At 36.9% G+C, this 16,317-nt stretch overlaps 4 protein-coding genes across 6 annotated transcripts; all 4 read left to right on the top strand.

Annotated features, from left to right (window-relative positions):
- The first annotated feature begins 248 nt into the window (after positions 1-248).
- Positions 249-1,720, top strand: LOC132253224 (uncharacterized). The gene has a single exon (XM_059734858.1). It carries the CDS (start codon positions 649-651, stop codon positions 1,567-1,569), a length of 921 nt encoding a protein of 306 aa, XP_059590841.1. The 5' UTR covers positions 249-648; the 3' UTR covers positions 1,570-1,720.
- Positions 1,721-3,348: 1,628 nt separating this feature from the next.
- On the top strand, positions 3,349-5,689 carry LOC100260859 (uncharacterized). 2 transcript variants are annotated; one of them, XM_010665989.3, is made up of 4 exons: positions 3,349-3,542; positions 3,734-3,784; positions 4,283-4,354; positions 4,532-5,689. In XM_010665989.3, exon 4 carries the CDS (start codon positions 4,546-4,548, stop codon positions 5,506-5,508), a length of 963 nt encoding a protein of 320 aa, XP_010664291.1. In that variant the 5' UTR covers positions 3,349-3,542; positions 3,734-3,784; positions 4,283-4,354; positions 4,532-4,545; the 3' UTR covers positions 5,509-5,689. The 2 variants fall into 2 exon arrangements, with proteins under 2 accessions (XP_010664291.1, XP_002284267.1); XM_002284231.4 differs by having other exon boundaries at positions 4,458-5,689.
- A 446-nt stretch (positions 5,690-6,135) lies between these two features.
- Positions 6,136-9,551, top strand: LOC100248808 (F-box/kelch-repeat protein At1g22040). Its single transcript, XM_002285780.4, has 2 exons — positions 6,136-6,502; positions 7,373-9,551. Exon 2 carries the CDS (start codon positions 7,571-7,573, stop codon positions 9,002-9,004), a length of 1,434 nt encoding a protein of 477 aa, XP_002285816.1. The 5' UTR covers positions 6,136-6,502; positions 7,373-7,570; the 3' UTR covers positions 9,005-9,551.
- A 2,635-nt stretch (positions 9,552-12,186) lies between these two features.
- LOC100243670 (membrane-anchored ubiquitin-fold protein 3) lies at positions 12,187-16,152 on the top strand. 2 transcript variants are annotated; one of them, XM_002285779.5, is made up of 4 exons: positions 12,187-12,461; positions 12,728-12,995; positions 14,381-14,551; positions 15,625-16,152. In XM_002285779.5, the coding sequence occupies exons 2-4, from the start codon at positions 12,866-12,868 to the stop codon at positions 15,678-15,680; spliced, it is 357 nt and encodes a 118-aa protein (XP_002285815.1). In that variant the 5' UTR covers positions 12,187-12,461; positions 12,728-12,865; the 3' UTR covers positions 15,681-16,152. The 2 variants fall into 2 exon arrangements, with proteins under 2 accessions (XP_002285815.1, XP_010664290.1); XM_010665988.3 differs by having other exon boundaries at positions 12,187-12,995.
- The last annotated feature ends 165 nt before the right edge of the window (positions 16,153-16,317 follow it).

The raw sequence follows: 16,317 nt of genomic DNA, 5'->3' as shown, positions 1-16,317 counted from the left end.
AAACTTTACTTATCAATTCAAACGTTGAAGGCAAATGCATTGACGCAGAAATAATAATTTAAACGAATATTAAAGTGAGGAGATAAAAAATATTCTTACCGAGGCACAAATGAAGTATCAATTTGATAGGTGTTGTGTATTCACATTCCACATGATAGTGCATGCCAACTTTCATCAACACCGTCTGTTCTGCTGACACCAGTGAGACCAGTCCATTAGATGAAAGACATGTCATCAGCCACGTGTACCATTCACATCTCCACGTGTAGAGTGGTTTACACCAACGCCACTGCAAAGTTTGGAACTGAGTAGATTACACTCTTTCTTTTTCCAAATCCTTCTCCACTTCGATTTATGAAAAATCATTAATTTTTCTATTTTTTTTAATGTAAAGTAAAGGGCAATTATGATTTTTATGGATTTCATTTTTTTTTTTTTTTTTTCATATTTGTTCAGAAAGAAAAAAAAAAAATCAATGCTGTGATTGTTTTATTTTCGGGTTGATAGCTCAGCCAAAATAAACGATAGCTTTGCCTGATGCACAGTGGGTGGAATAGCATAATACCTTTTCCTTTTCTATGTCTAAATGGTTAGGGTTTCATTTGCCGAAAGCATTTGTTTTTGTGTCTCATCAGTGAAGTAATTAGCATGGATTTCTCAAAGGACGGTTTTGTTTGTAAGATCGAACCCGTTGTTTCAACTGTTCGTGGGTTTGTGTGGTCGGCGTTGAGGCTATCAAGTTCAATGCAGAGCCCACAGAATGATTCTGCACAGCGGTATTTGGGGCTAGGTTTCAAGGCATTGATAGCCACACCTGAGAAGGAAACGCTTCACCAGCGGGACCGCTCTTCTCGCATAGTCCATTCCCATACAAGGGCATCATCTTCATCCTCTTATTCTTTCAGGTCCCTGCCAAAATTGTCTTGTTCTTCCTCATTCTCATCTTCTATGACAGGTGATTTGATTGGGACTGAGAGTGGTGTGTACATGAGCTCCAATGATGAAGATTTAATGACAGAAATGGTGGATATTAATGGAGCACCCTGCAATTACTTGAGTCGGAAAAAACCATGTTGTAGAGACACAAGGACGAGGGAACACCCAGCGCCAATATCTACACTGGTACGCCCTGGGAACTTGTCCGGGGATAAACCTTTTGCTTTGAAGAGACAGTGTGTTGACGGAAGACTGATTATTACAAAGGAGAGACCGAAACAATGCCACCGAGTACATGCCAAGAAAGAGAATGGCCGACTCTTGTTATATCTCGTACCCCCTGTTGAAGACGAGGAATATGGTGAGGAGATGGAAGATGTGATTGAAGAAAACCATGTGAAAGACATTTCTGATAATCATAGGGATGGGAAACAACCTTGCGGGGTGGTGGATGCAACGGGAGTGGAGAAAGGGCCATTTACAACGGTGGCTTCTTCGATGCACCAGCCTTGTGTGGTGAATTGGAGTGGAAACGGTGGAGCGGCACGTAGGTGCTTCACTTACGTGGGCGAGGGAATTTCAGATACCAGTTTTTTTAATGTGCCCACCATGAACAAGGCCATATATACCTAGTCCATGATCAACCTCCTTTCTACGCTCTCAGCCCTTTGACGGAAGGAGATGGGGCTAAACAGATGTTGTTCCGAGAGATATTTTTAGTTGTTTCATGTCATGATCTGTGACCCATATTTGATAAAACTGGGTGTGCATGTTTCTTTCTGTCTGCATTGCGTTTCTGTTTCTTGTCCATTTTCTTCGTGTACAAACAACTTTTGGGATGTAGCGCAACCACCTCCAGATCTTTTTTAGTATATGCCATTTTCATCAGAAAACTGGGGTATCTATTCCCTTCAAATAACACAATTTCTACTGTGGGTTTTAAGCTTTAGGTACCTTCAACTTATAAAGATCAATGCTATTCATGTCAGATAGGTTCATCTTCTAAAAACACATGTAGTGTAAATTAACCTAAATTCTACCCAAAAAAAGTTTTTAAAAAATAAATAATAAATATAAATATGCTTTTGTGCCGTTGAGTTCACACCAGTACTAATCTAGCCAAGAAATTTCAATTTCATAATTATTTTTCCTCATATAGATTTTGCAACAAATAGATTTTCATTAAATTCAATATTATAAAATGAATACAAATGAAATCTATCATATTAATGAAACAATTTTTCTTAGGGGTGTAAGTAAAATCGAAAAAATCAATAAATTGATCCAAACTGATCATATTGGTTGGTTCGATTTTCAAAAATAAAAAGATTGGTTCAAAGACCGATCTTGTCAATTTGGTTTTCTATTTCCTAATTGATAAAAATTGAACCGGATCGATATTTTAAAATTTATATATAATAGTTTGATACATATTTGATAAATTTTTTTATGTTAGATTCTATTAAAGAAATTCATTGTTTTTATATTATGATCAAATTAATTCTAAATGCATTTAATATATTTTTAACATCAAATTCAAGTTAATTTCAATTAATTTTAAAAATAAATTAGACTTAAGACCTAATATAAACTCAAATTAATAGGATTTGGAAACATAAATCAACAATTAAGTTTATGACTAAAAAAGGTTATTAAGTTGAGTTAAATTCAATCCACAAAAACCAAACCAAACCGAGCTTAAAAAGTTTGATTTGGTTTTTATTATATATAAAACCGATTATATCAGTTCGATTTATTTCTTATCCAAAAACCGATTGAATTGATTTTATTTACACCCTTAATCTTTCTTAGAATCATATTTCTTGATTGGTTAAATTCACGGTGTTAATAACTTTGATAGTATGATGAAGTAAATACGTCATCTAATGACACTAAATTTAAATTTTGATTATTTATGCAATAATTTGGAGAATATGATACATGGTATCAATGATTATTTGGATATGCAGCTTATGGCATTAGCTTGCTTAGTTATTGAGGAGTGAGCAAGGGTTTTAAACTTGATGGCGTGAACATGATTTTCCATTTGGGAATTGGAAGAATTCTCAGGTGATGTGATGTTGGGTTTTTCCGCATAAACTTTTGAAATGTAAGACAAAGCTTACAAAGTGTATGCGTATGGTTTGAAACGGTAGAGTCCACACGCTCTTTCTGTCCAAAAAGGTCCAAAAAATGTGTCAGATTTCGGATGATTTGGAAGTCCTCATATTGTATGCAACTATGCATCGCAGAACCTTTCAGAGGGGTTCATTATGCTCTACAACTAAAAATTACCTTGACACCCTTCTCAGAGTGAGCACCGACATTACCCCTTGGGCAGTTGAACCAAGACTAGTTCAGTCATTCACCCAACTCTCCGGCCATTTTCCTATAAATATCTCATTCGCCCCTCTAGAGTTTGTTGGATAGAGGGTTTCAGCTTTTGCTCGTGAGAGCTGAGAAAGAAACGGAAGAAACAAAGGTGGGAACTGGGAACTGGGAAGAGAAGACAATCAAGCTTTACTTTTCTCTCTCATCTTCTCCATCTAGCTGTTCCCTTTATTCATCTACACAGAAGATGGACTGTGAAAATGCATATCTTTAAAGTAAGATATTTCGTCTTTCTCCCCTGCAATGGGGATATTTCCAATTCTAAGCCTTTTCTCTTACCCTTAAAATGCCTCTTGCTTTGATAGTATACTTTCTCATACTCATTCTTCTTTTCAACTTCAGTTTGATTTTATCTTCGTGAATTTCAAGGCTGCAGTTTGATTCTGTTCTCACAAATTTCTTACAGGTCTTCCATCCCCAGTCTTGCCGCTGCGTCCTGGCGAGGCTTTTTTGACGCGTAAGCACTTCTTTCCACCTTTTCAAACAGTTCCCAATTCTCCAACACAATGTAGGAATCCTTGTACATAATTTTCTACAAGATTTGTAACTTTATAAAAAGCATCCCGAAATTAAAATCCAATATAAGGGAGCATCAGTTTGATCATTTTATTTTTCGAGATTTATCCAAAAAGAAAAGTTATGGGATCCTTCTTGTGATGTGGGAGCTATCTGTCAAGGCTGTCTGTTAATATATGCTGACCCATTGGGTTCTAACCGTAGGGTGAATGGCACTGCACCCACAAAAAGACATACATATTAAGGAGTACCTACCACGTATATCATCCCTATCACAGGTGTAGCCAAGTATCCATGCCAGGGCCCAGGACTTCCAATTTCATGATCTCTAACTTTTATCTTTTACCCATCCAAAGTCGGTGATAACTGGTAGAAAGCGTAAATTTATATTTTTAGCTCCCAGTAATTTTAAGTTTTCTTTATTGTTCTCTTTTTTCAGGTTGAATGCGAAGTTGGGAAGTGAAGATCCAAGTAAAAAGGGCCCCAAGATTTGACTCTTGAACATCAGCGGGTATTTGCATGTTTCCTTATCTCTTCTCGAGTTTCTTTTTTTTGGGAGTTGCTAGGGTTTAAATTAGGAAACCCTTCCTCTCTTTGTTCTTTCTATTTTCAAGGAAGCATGGAGTTGTCAAGGGAAGGGTTTTTTTTTGAAAGGTTGAGTCCTTAGTTTCAACTCTTTGTGGGGTAGTGTGTTGGGCAGCAATGTTTCCATCTCCCATGCAGAACCCAGAAGATGTTCCAACCCACCAGCATCTGCAGCTGGGTCTCAAGGCCCTGATGGCCATTTCTGAAAAGGAGACACCTCACAAGTTGAACGCCGGTTCCGGCATTGTCCATTCCTACAAGATCTTATCAGCATCAGCTTCAGCATCACTGTCTAAGTCATCTTCCTGGTCATCGTCCTCTTCTTCCTTTAATTCGTCGCTGCCTTCATTGCCTCGTTTCTTATCGTATCCTTCTTCTGTGATGGGTGATTTAATTGGGACCGAGAGTGGTGTTTACATGAGCCCATATGAAGATTTAGTCACAGCAGCGGTAGAGAAAAGCAAGCCCTACAACAACGGACGTCAAAACAAGGGAAGTCAAGAACCAGCAACGAAAAGGAAATACCCGCCCCCAATACCTTTACTAGCAGGAACAGGGAATTTGGTCGCCCATATGCCTTGGGTTTTAACTAGACGATACACAAATGATGGAAAGCTGATACTTACGGAGGAGAGAGGCAAGTACCAGGAGTACTTCGAAGCCAAGAGGGAGCACGGCCGTCTCTTGCTCTCTCTTGTGTCTCTTGACAACGCCAATGGGCATCCTCACACAGTTGACGACAAGGACGAGCAGGTGGAAGAAGAAGATCTATATTTCATGGAAGGAGTTCCCGGGGCAACAGAAAAATACACAGAAACTGAACTGATTGACTTTGACATTTATGATGATGAGAGTTGTGATGATGAGAACGGGAAGCAACCTACTAAGATGGTGGATGGAATTGCGACGCAGAAAGGGTCCATGACAACGTTGGCTTCTTCAATGCCGGAGATACCTCCGGTGAAGATGATGCATGAAAAAAGTCGATTTGGACGCAGGTGCTTGACATTCGTGGATAGGGGATCATCAGACTCCTCCAATATGTTTGGGCCCATGCTCGACAACATCATATACACCTAGGTCAGAGATCTAGTCTATGTTGTGGTTACACTTTACTGGTTATGTTTCTTCTTTTCTTTTGCCATAAGCCTTCTCTTGTGATGAGCTCTGTTTATTGGCTCCCAAGCCCATTAGCCTGGGTTTTTCCTGGCATGTACAATAAATAAAGAAACCAGCATGAGCATATTTTGATAACCATGTTGGATTTGACAGTATAACACCATCAGCCCATCCTAACTAGGACCAGGACAAAGTATATGACCCACGAGAGAATTGGGCTTGAGTTGGTTATGGACTTTTTTTTTTTAAAGTTTTTAATATTTAATATTTATATGATATAAAACATTCTCATAATAATAACAACAATATATATTGCTTTCATAAAGCAAAATCATAAAAATATTAAAAATTGAGAGGCATGCCGGCAAAAATGAACACCTGAGGTCAATTGTTGAATAGTAGATGAGCATAAGTAAAAATTCCAAATCTGGCGATGCAGTCCTATTAGTATTAGAGTAATGTCAAATATGTTAGGTTTAATATAATTATATGAGACTCAAATCTATGTCACGGTCCAAGAATACGAAGAAAACAAAACACATGAATCGAGTATGATCCCATGATCTCACCATCCCATGATCCCATGATCGCGCACCACGTGATATTTTCGTGCTGCAGGCCACCACAGAAACATGCCGCCGCACACGTCGTCGCCCGCCACGCTTACACGTGGCATCATTTAATTAAACGGATCAAAATAATTCGGAAGCTTCGCACATACCGGCTCCCAGACTAGGAAGCAAATATACTCCAATAAGGAAAGAGAGAATGGTCCTTACCGAAACCCCCGATTAGGGTTCCATCCTTGACGTCAATTCATGCTCAATCTTTCTTGTGATCAAAGGATCTACGTTTTTGTATTTGTGGATTTTGATTTTCTTGCTCCATTACCAGCTTGATTTTGGGTGGATTATTCTGAGATCGTCGTCTTGTTTCGGTTGTTTTCAACGTTTGAGTATGTTTTCTTTTAGGGTTCTTTATAAGAGTTGCATTTCGTTTGATCGGATTTTTTGGAATTCTGTGACTGGGGTTTTTGTTTGAATTGTTAGGATTTTCTCGGTGTTGTTTGATTAGTCTTTTTTTATTTCATTATTATATCGTTTCCCTTTGTTGAACCGATCAAACTGAGCTAAGGCCTTGTTTGTTTAGACGAAAACGAAGTATTAAAGCTTTCCGATAGGCGGTGCCCTTGTGATTGCGATTGTGATGTATTTTCCTAACGCCCTAATTGAATGGAAAGGGAAGGCCATTTTTGCAGGATAATAATTACTTTTCTGCAATAAATTATCAATATATTTTTTATGTTGTGCTTCAAAACCCAACCTAGAAATTATTCCCGGAATTTAGTTTTATGTGGAATCAGATGAAATGAATAAAATTGTTGGCATCCTAGTATTCTATTGAAAAACTTCTCTTCTTTTGAGGTTGTTCTAATTATCTTTATTGAATTTTCAGTTCCGTCGCAAGTGAGAAAGAGTATGAATTTTAAACTTTTATTTTATGAAGTAAATGTTGTGAAATTGAAGGTGTGCAGGATTGTTTCCTTTTGAGACGGGTTGTACTAAACTATTTGATTTTTCATTTTTTATTTTTGGGGGTTCTATTTGAAACTTTCATTTTATTTTCTGCTCTTTCTCCCACTCACACACACACAATTTAAGGAAGTTTAGGAGTAATCTTTGTAGTATCCATATATTAGTTTTCTGATTGTTTGAGATTTTAAGAGTTCTGACATGTTCTCAAATTTCTATTCATTTGTCTATCTTAATTAAAGCTGGCTTCTTGGATTTACACTTATACCGGCCTTGTTTTTCTGGTTATTTAGCCTTGCATTGATGGATGGTGGAAAGCGATTTCATGTAGCTGACCTCAAGTAGTTGAGAACTTGGGACTAAGGCTCTGTAGAGTTGAGTGTTGATGTGCTTGTGGTACAGTATATTAGTCTTACAGCTATTGGACTGAAGAGGGGTTTGATAAAGTATCAAAATAACCCAGGAGTTTCTTCAGATATTGTGTGATAAAAATGGGGTCTTTCTTGAGCTTGGCTGGGCCCAAGAGTAGGACAAGCGAGCATGATGAGGGGTCTCAGCATGAAACCTGCAAGAGGCAAAGGATGTCTTCAAGCTTTAATGAGGAAAATCCAAGATTGATTCCTAGCCTTCCTGATGAGATATCAATCCTTATTCTTGCTAGACTTCCAAGAATTTGCTATTTCGATTTGAGGTTGGTGTCACGGAACTGGAAGGCAACCATTACAAGTCCAGAACTCTTCAATTTAAGAAAAGAACTTGGAAAAACAGAAGAATGGCTATACATATTGACTAAGGTTGAAGAAGATAGACTTTTGTGGCATGCTTTGGACCCTTTGTCAAGAAGATGGCAGAGGTTGCCATCAATGCCTAATGTTGTTTATGAAGAAGAATCTAGGAAGGTTTCATCTGGGCTTTGGATGTGGAATATGGTGGGGCCAAGCATCAAAATTGCGGATGTAATTAGGGGCTGGCTTGGGCGGAAGGATACATTGGATCAAATGCCATTTTGTGGTTGTGCTATTGGAGCTGTTGATGGATGCCTCTATGTTCTTGGTGGATTTTCCAGTGCTTCAACAATGAGATGCGTCTGGCGTTTTGATCCAATTTTGAATGCATGGAGTGAAGTGACTCCAATGTCAACAGGCAGGGCCTACTGTAAGACTGGTATATTAAACGACAAGCTTTATGTTGTTGGAGGGGTTAGTCGGGGCAGAGGTGGATTGACTCCTCTTCAATCTGCGGAAGTTTTTGATCCTTGCACTGATACATGGTCTCAAATACCAAGCATGCCATTCTCAAGAGCTCAGGTGTTACCCACTGCCTTTTTGGCAGACATGCTAAAGCCTATTGCCACCGGAATGACTTCATACATGGGAAGATTATGTGTCCCTCAGAGTTTATACTCATGGCCTTTTTTTGTAGATGTTGGAGGAGAGATTTATGATCCTGAAACAAATTCATGGGTTGAAATGCCAATTGGTATGGGGGATGGTTGGCCTGCACGGCAGGCTGGTACAAAATTAAGCGTTGTAGTAGATGGTGAATTATATGCATTTGACCCTTCCAGTTCCCTAGATAGTGGCAATATCAAGGTTTATGATCAAAAAGAAGATGCTTGGAAAGTTGTTATAGGAAAGGTTCCTATCTGTGATTTTACAGATTCAGAATCTCCATACTTACTTGCTGGGTTTCATGGCAAACTTCACATCATCACAAAAGATGCCAATCATGACATTGCTGTTCTGCAGGCTGATCTGCGTGATAATTTGGGTTTTCCCCCATCAACCTCACCTTCTTGTTCAGCTGCCTCCTCACATGAACATTCTGATTTATTGGCAGAAACAGAAACAGTTGTTTGGAAGGTTATTGCCACAAGGGATTTTGGAACTGCAGAACTGGTCAGTTGTCAAGTTCTTGATATTTAGTAGTGTATATAAGATGGCTGATCAACCTTGGTGTTGGTGTCTTGTAACCTATATTAATATGTTATATGGTGAGAAGATCACTACTATCTCTTAGTGTGGGTGCAAGCACATAGGACCAGTGTTTGATGAAAATTTCATTCTGCTGCAAGGGTAATAGTTCATCATTTGGATAGGATTTCCTTATGTTTCTGTGACCAGTATTTTCACAAGTCAAAAGTTATAATATCCAGAAGATCATTGGCAAGTTTTTCATCTGTTCTTGACCCCTGCATCCTTTGAATCTGGTGTCCTCTTCATGTCAATTGCCAATGTTGTTGGATTTTTCAGGTCTGGTATGTTGGATCATAATCTATTTAAAGATGAACCCATGTATTTCTTTTGTCTTCACTGAGACAGGATTTTACCTTGGTTTTCATGGCTAGTGGTCTGTCCGCAGAATCATGTATCCTCTCTCGTTGTAACTGTATGATAAACTTCTGTATTATTTTTACCAACATGCAAATTTAATATATTTCTAAAAGCATGCTGCAGTTGCCTTATTGCTTCATTTTTGTGAGGTCTTTTCTTTATTAAACTCTTGTAGCTTCTATAGGAGTTCTTAGCATGTATCTTAGGTTTTGTTATGCATGCATGTTTCTTACTTGGAATCAAGTTTCTTCTACATGAACTGAAGGAAACATTCAGGAAACTACTCTGTTGTTGTTTACTTTAGATTAAAGCTTGCTCAAAGCTTTATTTCCCACTTTTCTCCTCTCTCAAGGACTCCCTTATCTCTCTTTAATCTATGCATATGGTCTTGGGAGTATCTTACAGTTGATTAGTCAAACTGGTCCACCTTACTTGATAGATATTATGAGTGGTTGAGTTCTAAGTTCTTGATTGGGAATGTGGTTGTAGCTTGCTTCTTTTTATTTTCTCACATGTATATTTCCAGTGTACTGTGCTCGCCAACTTTTTATTGGTGCTTTTAATATATTTTTGTTCTTATTTTCCTACCAAAAAAGAAAAAAACGTTTGTTCATCATCTGTTTCGATTGCCTTTACTTTTCTCTTTCTGATAATACTTTAGTTCCTTATAAGAAATTGCTACTTTGATGTCATAATGACTGAAATGGAATTTTAGTGTGTTGCAATCACTATGAATAGAAGCTTTTCAATTGAATTTATTTGAATTTCAAGTTTAGCTATACTCAACCCTTGGCTCAAAAGGGATTGGTGTTAGCTATTGTGAACTGATGTCTCAAGAGGGAGGATCCTCTTGTCCATTCTATGCATGGTTATGGGAGCTTGTAACGCTTTTCAGGTCTTGTAAGTGGTTGTGGTGTGTTATTACTGTTGGAGAGTTTGGTGAATTGACCTAGAATTTGATTCAACATTGGGGCTTGAACCTGCTGCCTAGATTTTAACATATTAACAAGTGGAAAGAAGAATCTTGATGATGGTGGTGATGAAAAAAGCAATGTCTAAAGCAGCCATTTTGAATCCTCCTATCAAAATGAAGAGACTCATTCCATGGTACTAAGAGTAGACGTGGAAGCAACTACAAAGAATTGACTTCTAATTGTGTTTATATATGTTTATTTATTTATTTATTTATTTTGGTGGGTTGGTATGTTTCATTTAGCAACTCCAAGTGTGTACATCCCAAAAACTTACGACCGCTATTAATAATCCATCTTCTTGCCAAAACTGTTTGTTTTAGTAGTGTGTATTCTATATATGCAGTTGAGCAGGTAGGCAAAAGAGGAAAGCCTACCAGACCTTTAAGGATTAGAGGGGGAGAGATGCGAGGCACCCTAAGCCACCTACTAATAAGTAATGACCTCCTCTCCAAATTTCAAGTCTTGAAAAATTATGGTTTCAGTTTACCTTCCAACAACCCTGACTTCATTGGTTGGTACACGGAAAAGATGAGATGAGATTTTGGGGTTGGGGTCCATATCTTCATTTTTCTGTGTACTAAGAGTGCTAATTGTGTTTGTGGGTTCAAAATGATTTTGTATGTGGCGGTATACTATGGATTATTCTAAAAAACCTAATCTAGCATTATACAATTTAAATGTTGAGATCAGTTGGATGCTTCCCGTTGAGCAAATCTGGTGTTAGTAATTATTCTTTGCAGGTTTTTAATGTTTGATTCTAATAATTCTGTGAAGTAGATCTTGCTTTTGGATGATAGAAATATAGAAGACCCGGCTAATGGCGTAGAGAATCTATTGTAAATATTTGTTTTAGATTTTGTGCTTGGGTGTGAATGTTCTCTATTTCTATATCTCAAAAGAAGAACGAGCCTGTCCTCCTCCTCTAGCCTCTAGCCTCTAGTCATAGAGAATCAATGCAAAGCCACTACCCCAACTGCCCTTCGCCTCTGGTCCTTTGTCGAATAAATCATTTGGGGAAACTAAGTTAAACTTGGTGGGGTCTACCTGTAGTGGTCTGATGTCACTCTCAACACCCAATTCATTATTCATCCTTCTTCAATTCATAATAATGTGAGTATTAAAACTTTCTCTTTACAGCTTTTGATTCATTACTTTCCATAATATAAGAGAAATAGACTTCACAAGATTGATGGATTGATGGGCTCCGATAAAATCTTACAGGCAATTCCATGGGAGGCTTCCACTTTGTACTTGGAGAGATACTCACTTGTCATGAATGGGAAGTTTGTAAAATCATTCAAATTATATTTATTTTAATAAAAATATAATTTGTGAACATAAAATCTAGACTATGTATTTTTATGTCTCATTATTTATATCCTAATTTTATTTTTACTTGTGTTTGTATTGAATCCATAAATACCACTGCATACCTAAACAATATTAATAATTATTTTTTTATTAAATATACTAACTTTGGGATGAGAACATCCCAAGCCAAAAGACAAGCTCTGGAAAACAGAATCTGATCATAAATGTACCAACAAATAAATAAAGTGGGTTAGAAATTTAAAATCAGTCTAAAATGGTAGAAAAGACTGCTCCTTAGTCCTTAAAATGGTGAAATGGAAGTTGTTGACTCAAACAAAGCAGCAAAGCTTTCCTTGAAGGCTTCAACCACCTGCAACAGGCCAAATATAATTTTTGTTTTCGTGTTTGATTTCAGATAAAGCAAGACGTGACGTCCATTCCTGACCAGGTCTTCCTAATTGTAGGTTGGCAAACAGGTCCAGCCCTTTTAAAACACACATCTTTAATCATTCTAGTATTTTTCTCCTGCCCTCATTTTTGCCAGGTAAAGATTAAGAAAAATGGTGGGGTTATTTGGTAAATAAGTGCAAAATATATGGGTGGCTTGGTAAAAGTGTGATATTCTAAATGATTAGATTTTTCTGTTAGATAGAGGTAAAGAAAAGGAAAAATGAAAATCTGATTTGGAAAGTTCCTATTTGGGTGGTTTCTTTCTTTATTTCTACATCAAGCAAGTCGAGAAGTTGTCCCCCTTGAGCTGACGGGTATTGATCCACTTTCGTTGTAGCTTGATTGTCATTGCGTTTCCAAAAATTTTCCCAAGAATCCCAAATTTTCTTGCCTTGAATATGGACTTTTGTTTCCGATGCATAAGGATTTGATTATTTGGAATTCTGACCACTGTTAGCGTCAAGAAATTGTTGATTTCTGCTTGTATATGAATGGCTTGAATGATTCTAATTGATAATCTGACGAGATTTGATCTGGGTTCCCGACTGTTTCTTCTTTGGTATTGATTTTCACTTGATAGGAAAGACTTCTCGTTTCTCTGGTGAAGTTCTCTCGCTGAATTTCGTAGGGAGGTTATGAATCGTTTTTGGTAGTGAAGGTGTGTTCTGATGAAGATTATTGGATATTGAGGTGGACTTTTTTCTGGAAGGGCTCATCAATGGCGGGAGAAGAGCTGATTGAGCTTAAGTTTAGGCTTGCTGATGGCACCGACATCGGTCCAAACAAGTATAATCCAACTACCTCTGTGGGATCTCTCAAAGAAAAGATACTTGCACAATGGCCTAAAGGTTGCAAATCCTTTTTACCCTTTTAATCCCCCTGCTTCATGGATCTTGATATGTTGGCTTCTTTCAGATTATTGTCATATTTGTTTCCTTCTATGCATGTTTTCCATGATTTGGCTCAACATTTACACCTCTGTATTTAAAGAATCATGCCTTCTCTTTTTTAGATTGTGTATTAGATGGGTTTCTTGAGAATTTTTTCTTCTATGAGAATGTTTGTTTCAACAGAAAATACTGTGGATATATTTTCTGAAAAAAGAATAAGATTCATAAATTAGGGCTTCCTTTTTTATCATACTGAGCATCATGGAGCTAGGGGAATTTTTGTGGTGTCTTTTCCTGTTTGCTTCAGGAGAAAATGTCACTATTTTTTAATTTTCACTTTTGCTTCAGAAAAATTCTGTAGATAATTTGTTTTGGAACCATGGAGCACAAGTGGCCGTGTTTTAGACAGTTTTCCTTTCGAATTTTGCCACAGGATGCAGAAAAAGTGACTTTTCCTTGTATTTTCTTTTACATTATGATGACAATTTGTAATAGCTTTTCAACTTAGCACTAATGATTTGTTATTGTTTTTTGTTTTTTCTTTTTGGTGCGCAATTTGGGGTTTTCAGACCTGTAGAATGAGACTCTTTCATCAGAACTAATACATACATGTGAAAGAGATGTTATTTTGGTGCATAATCGAGGTTCTTTATCAGGATGATTGCACCCAAAACTCAGTTTTTGTAATCTTCAGAAGTTCAAAGTTTCTAAATCTTGGTTTCTGCAGGTGAGGTGATTTGTCTCTTGGTAAAGGCAATGTTCTCATATTGATCAAGATGGTTAAAAATGTTCAAGCTCATAACAGCAATCTATGAGGAAAAACTGTTGATTAATGGACAGACCTATACTTTTTATTATGGATATTCTTTGACTTAGTTTTGATGCTCATTCTTCTGGAGTATACATACAGGTCTTTAAATAACACATTTGTTTTCAACTTGTGATATTGAAGTGAAGTAAAGAAGCATTGTTACTTCTGTTGTTACTCATTTTCAAAGTGCCTTATCAACCGGATGGAAACACAATCCTGCTCTGTTATTCCCGTGTATTAAAGGTTGTTAGTTCATTCAAAATTATGGATTATCATTCACAAGAACTAAGGAGAGCTACTAAAATATTTCTACAATTATAAGCTTAGAATGTAGCTACATCTACAAGAAATTAATTGTTATTTGTTTTATTCTAGAATCATTAGCTTTCATGTTCTTCAATTTACAGTGGGGAGCTTAGACTCTTCTATTTGTTTGCACATTGATACAACATCCTGGACCTTGACTTATGTTTAGTTTAAAAATCATATTACCATTTTCTGATTTTCATTACTTTATCTCTCCATTTGGTAGACAAAGAAAATGGTCCAAAGACTATCAACGACATGAAGCTTATTAACGCAGGAAAGATACTTGAAAACAACAGAACACTTGCTGAGTCCAGACTCCTAGTTGGTGAACTTCCAGGAGGGGTCATCACAATGCATGTTGTCGTTCGTCCTCCTTTGTCAGACAAAAACACTGGTAATTCACCAAACAGAATTTTTTCTCTGCTTTTTTTTCCACTAGACATACTTGTATGTACTCTATGTATGTGTGTATCCATGACTTGTGTACCCATATATGGTCGTCAAGATTGTCCAACTTAGCATCAGCTTTCACATGAGCTTAGGAAAAGCCTAAGTCCATGACATTATGCTTTGTTTTCTGGAAACTAACTACAGTTTGTTATGGTAGTAATAACAATAAACTGATCATCGTTTATTATGATTACTAGTGTCTAGTTTCCTTGAAAGCAATACTCCGCAAACATGTCAGGCAATAATTTCCGTCAAAGCATGCAGTTCCAATTGTCCCTTACTACATTTTAGTTCCTTTCTCCTGGCTGTCATCTTGGATTTTATTCACTCCAAACAGCACCAATTACTGTTACACCATGTATTTTAGATAAGTCTCTTCTATTTTGTACGATTGCATGTTTTTGAGTGCATTCTTTTCTTATTTTGTAGTTTTTCTCTAGCCCATACAACATTTTGATGTTGACTATGCTCACTTTATGAATATCATGCCTCTTGATCGCACAAAATGTTGGTTTCTTGTCATATTAATGCACATTGCTGCATAAAGCTATTATGCATCAATTGCACGGCACTTTGGAAGTGCCATTTTTTTTTTTTTTGTTTCTTTGCAGCCAATTGTTTTTTGTTGAAAGTTAGCATCTCCATCTACAATGAGCTCTACACACCATTCTGCATCTGCTTATTTGTGGCTTTCACTAATATTTCACCACCAAATCATTGATTTGTAGCGTGCTAGTTCTTGCTTCCTTGTAGATATCTGTAATGATAGCATAATACAATTTTTGAAAATCAATGAGGATCATTCAGTGATTTCAACTTTTTTTTTTTTCTCTATAAATTTACACAATCTTTTGTGTATTGGGAGACATGTGAAAATTAAACATGCACACAATAGGAGATATTAATATAAATGGACCAAAGACTCTATATTTGAAAACACTTTGTACATTGGATATATGCTAAAGAAGAATGACAGTCCCAACACAAAAGGCTTATATTTGATGTGTTTTGTCACAGAGAAACAGCAGGATGATTCACCAAAGAAGAGCCGGTGTTCGTGCTCTATCCTATAAAACCCAAATAACAGGATTGACAGAACTTCTCCAACTGGTGTTCTTTTCTCATCATGCTTTCCTATTAGATGGTTGGTGAGATGCATTTCAGAAGCTTTACATATTTCAAAGGTTCTTGATTTCAAGTGGCTGCAGAAACAAGAAGCCTGCGAGTCAATTTCCAGGACTGTTATCTGCTTCTTTGATCTTGTGTTTCATACTGTAAAATATCTGGGAGTTTCTCCAATGCTTGTGAAGGAGAAAACAAACTGGGTGGGATTAGGAGCTCGGTAGATGAAGAAGAGAAAAAGGAAAAAAAAAAAAGGGTCACAGAAGAAATGATTTAATTGTGTATTGATTTGGGGTTTATTGTCATTAAATAGCTTGCTGAATTGGTACCATGAATAATTCTTCAAATAACATACATGTATATGTTCTGTCAAACTTGTCAACTTAATTCTTCAAATAACATACATGTATATGTTATGCCAAACTTATCGACTTTATTTTAATTGTCACCCCAAACTTCTCTTTAAAATGTGGACTTTGTATGATCCTGCAAATGTTTGCATTCAGGACCTTCAAGTGTTGGGAATATCAAACTCCGATATTTTGAAAGTTGGAAACATGAGACCATCAATGCAGTTGGACCATTACT

This window comes from Vitis vinifera, chromosome 18, assembly GCF_030704535.1.
Source record: "Vitis vinifera cultivar Pinot Noir 40024 chromosome 18, ASM3070453v1".
Taxonomy (NCBI): domain Eukaryota; kingdom Viridiplantae; phylum Streptophyta; class Magnoliopsida; order Vitales; family Vitaceae; genus Vitis; species Vitis vinifera.
The sequence above is the reverse complement of the archived record's forward strand: the minus strand, read 5'-3'. Positions and strand labels throughout refer to the sequence as shown.

Excerpts from the sequence above, each read along its gene's own strand:
- LOC132253224 (XM_059734858.1), top strand. The coding sequence starts at position 649 with ATGGATTTCTCAAAGGACGGTTTTGTTTGTAAGATCGAACCCGTTGTT.
- LOC100260859 (XM_010665989.3), top strand. The coding sequence starts at position 4,546 with ATGTTTCCATCTCCCATGCAGAACCCAGAAGATGTTCCAACCCACCAG.
- LOC100248808 (XM_002285780.4), top strand. The coding sequence starts at position 7,571 with ATGGGGTCTTTCTTGAGCTTGGCTGGGCCCAAGAGTAGGACAAGCGAG.
- LOC100243670 (XM_002285779.5), top strand. The coding sequence starts at position 12,866 with ATGGCGGGAGAAGAGCTGATTGAGCTTAAGTTTAGGCTTGCTGATGGC. Across the intron at positions 12,996-14,380 it reads ACTTGCACAATGGCCTAAAG|ACAAAGAAAATGGTCCAAAG; the intron begins GTTGCAAATCCT and ends TCCATTTGGTAG. Across the intron at positions 14,552-15,624 it reads TTTGTCAGACAAAAACACTG|AGAAACAGCAGGATGATTCA; the intron begins GTAATTCACCAA and ends GTTTTGTCACAG.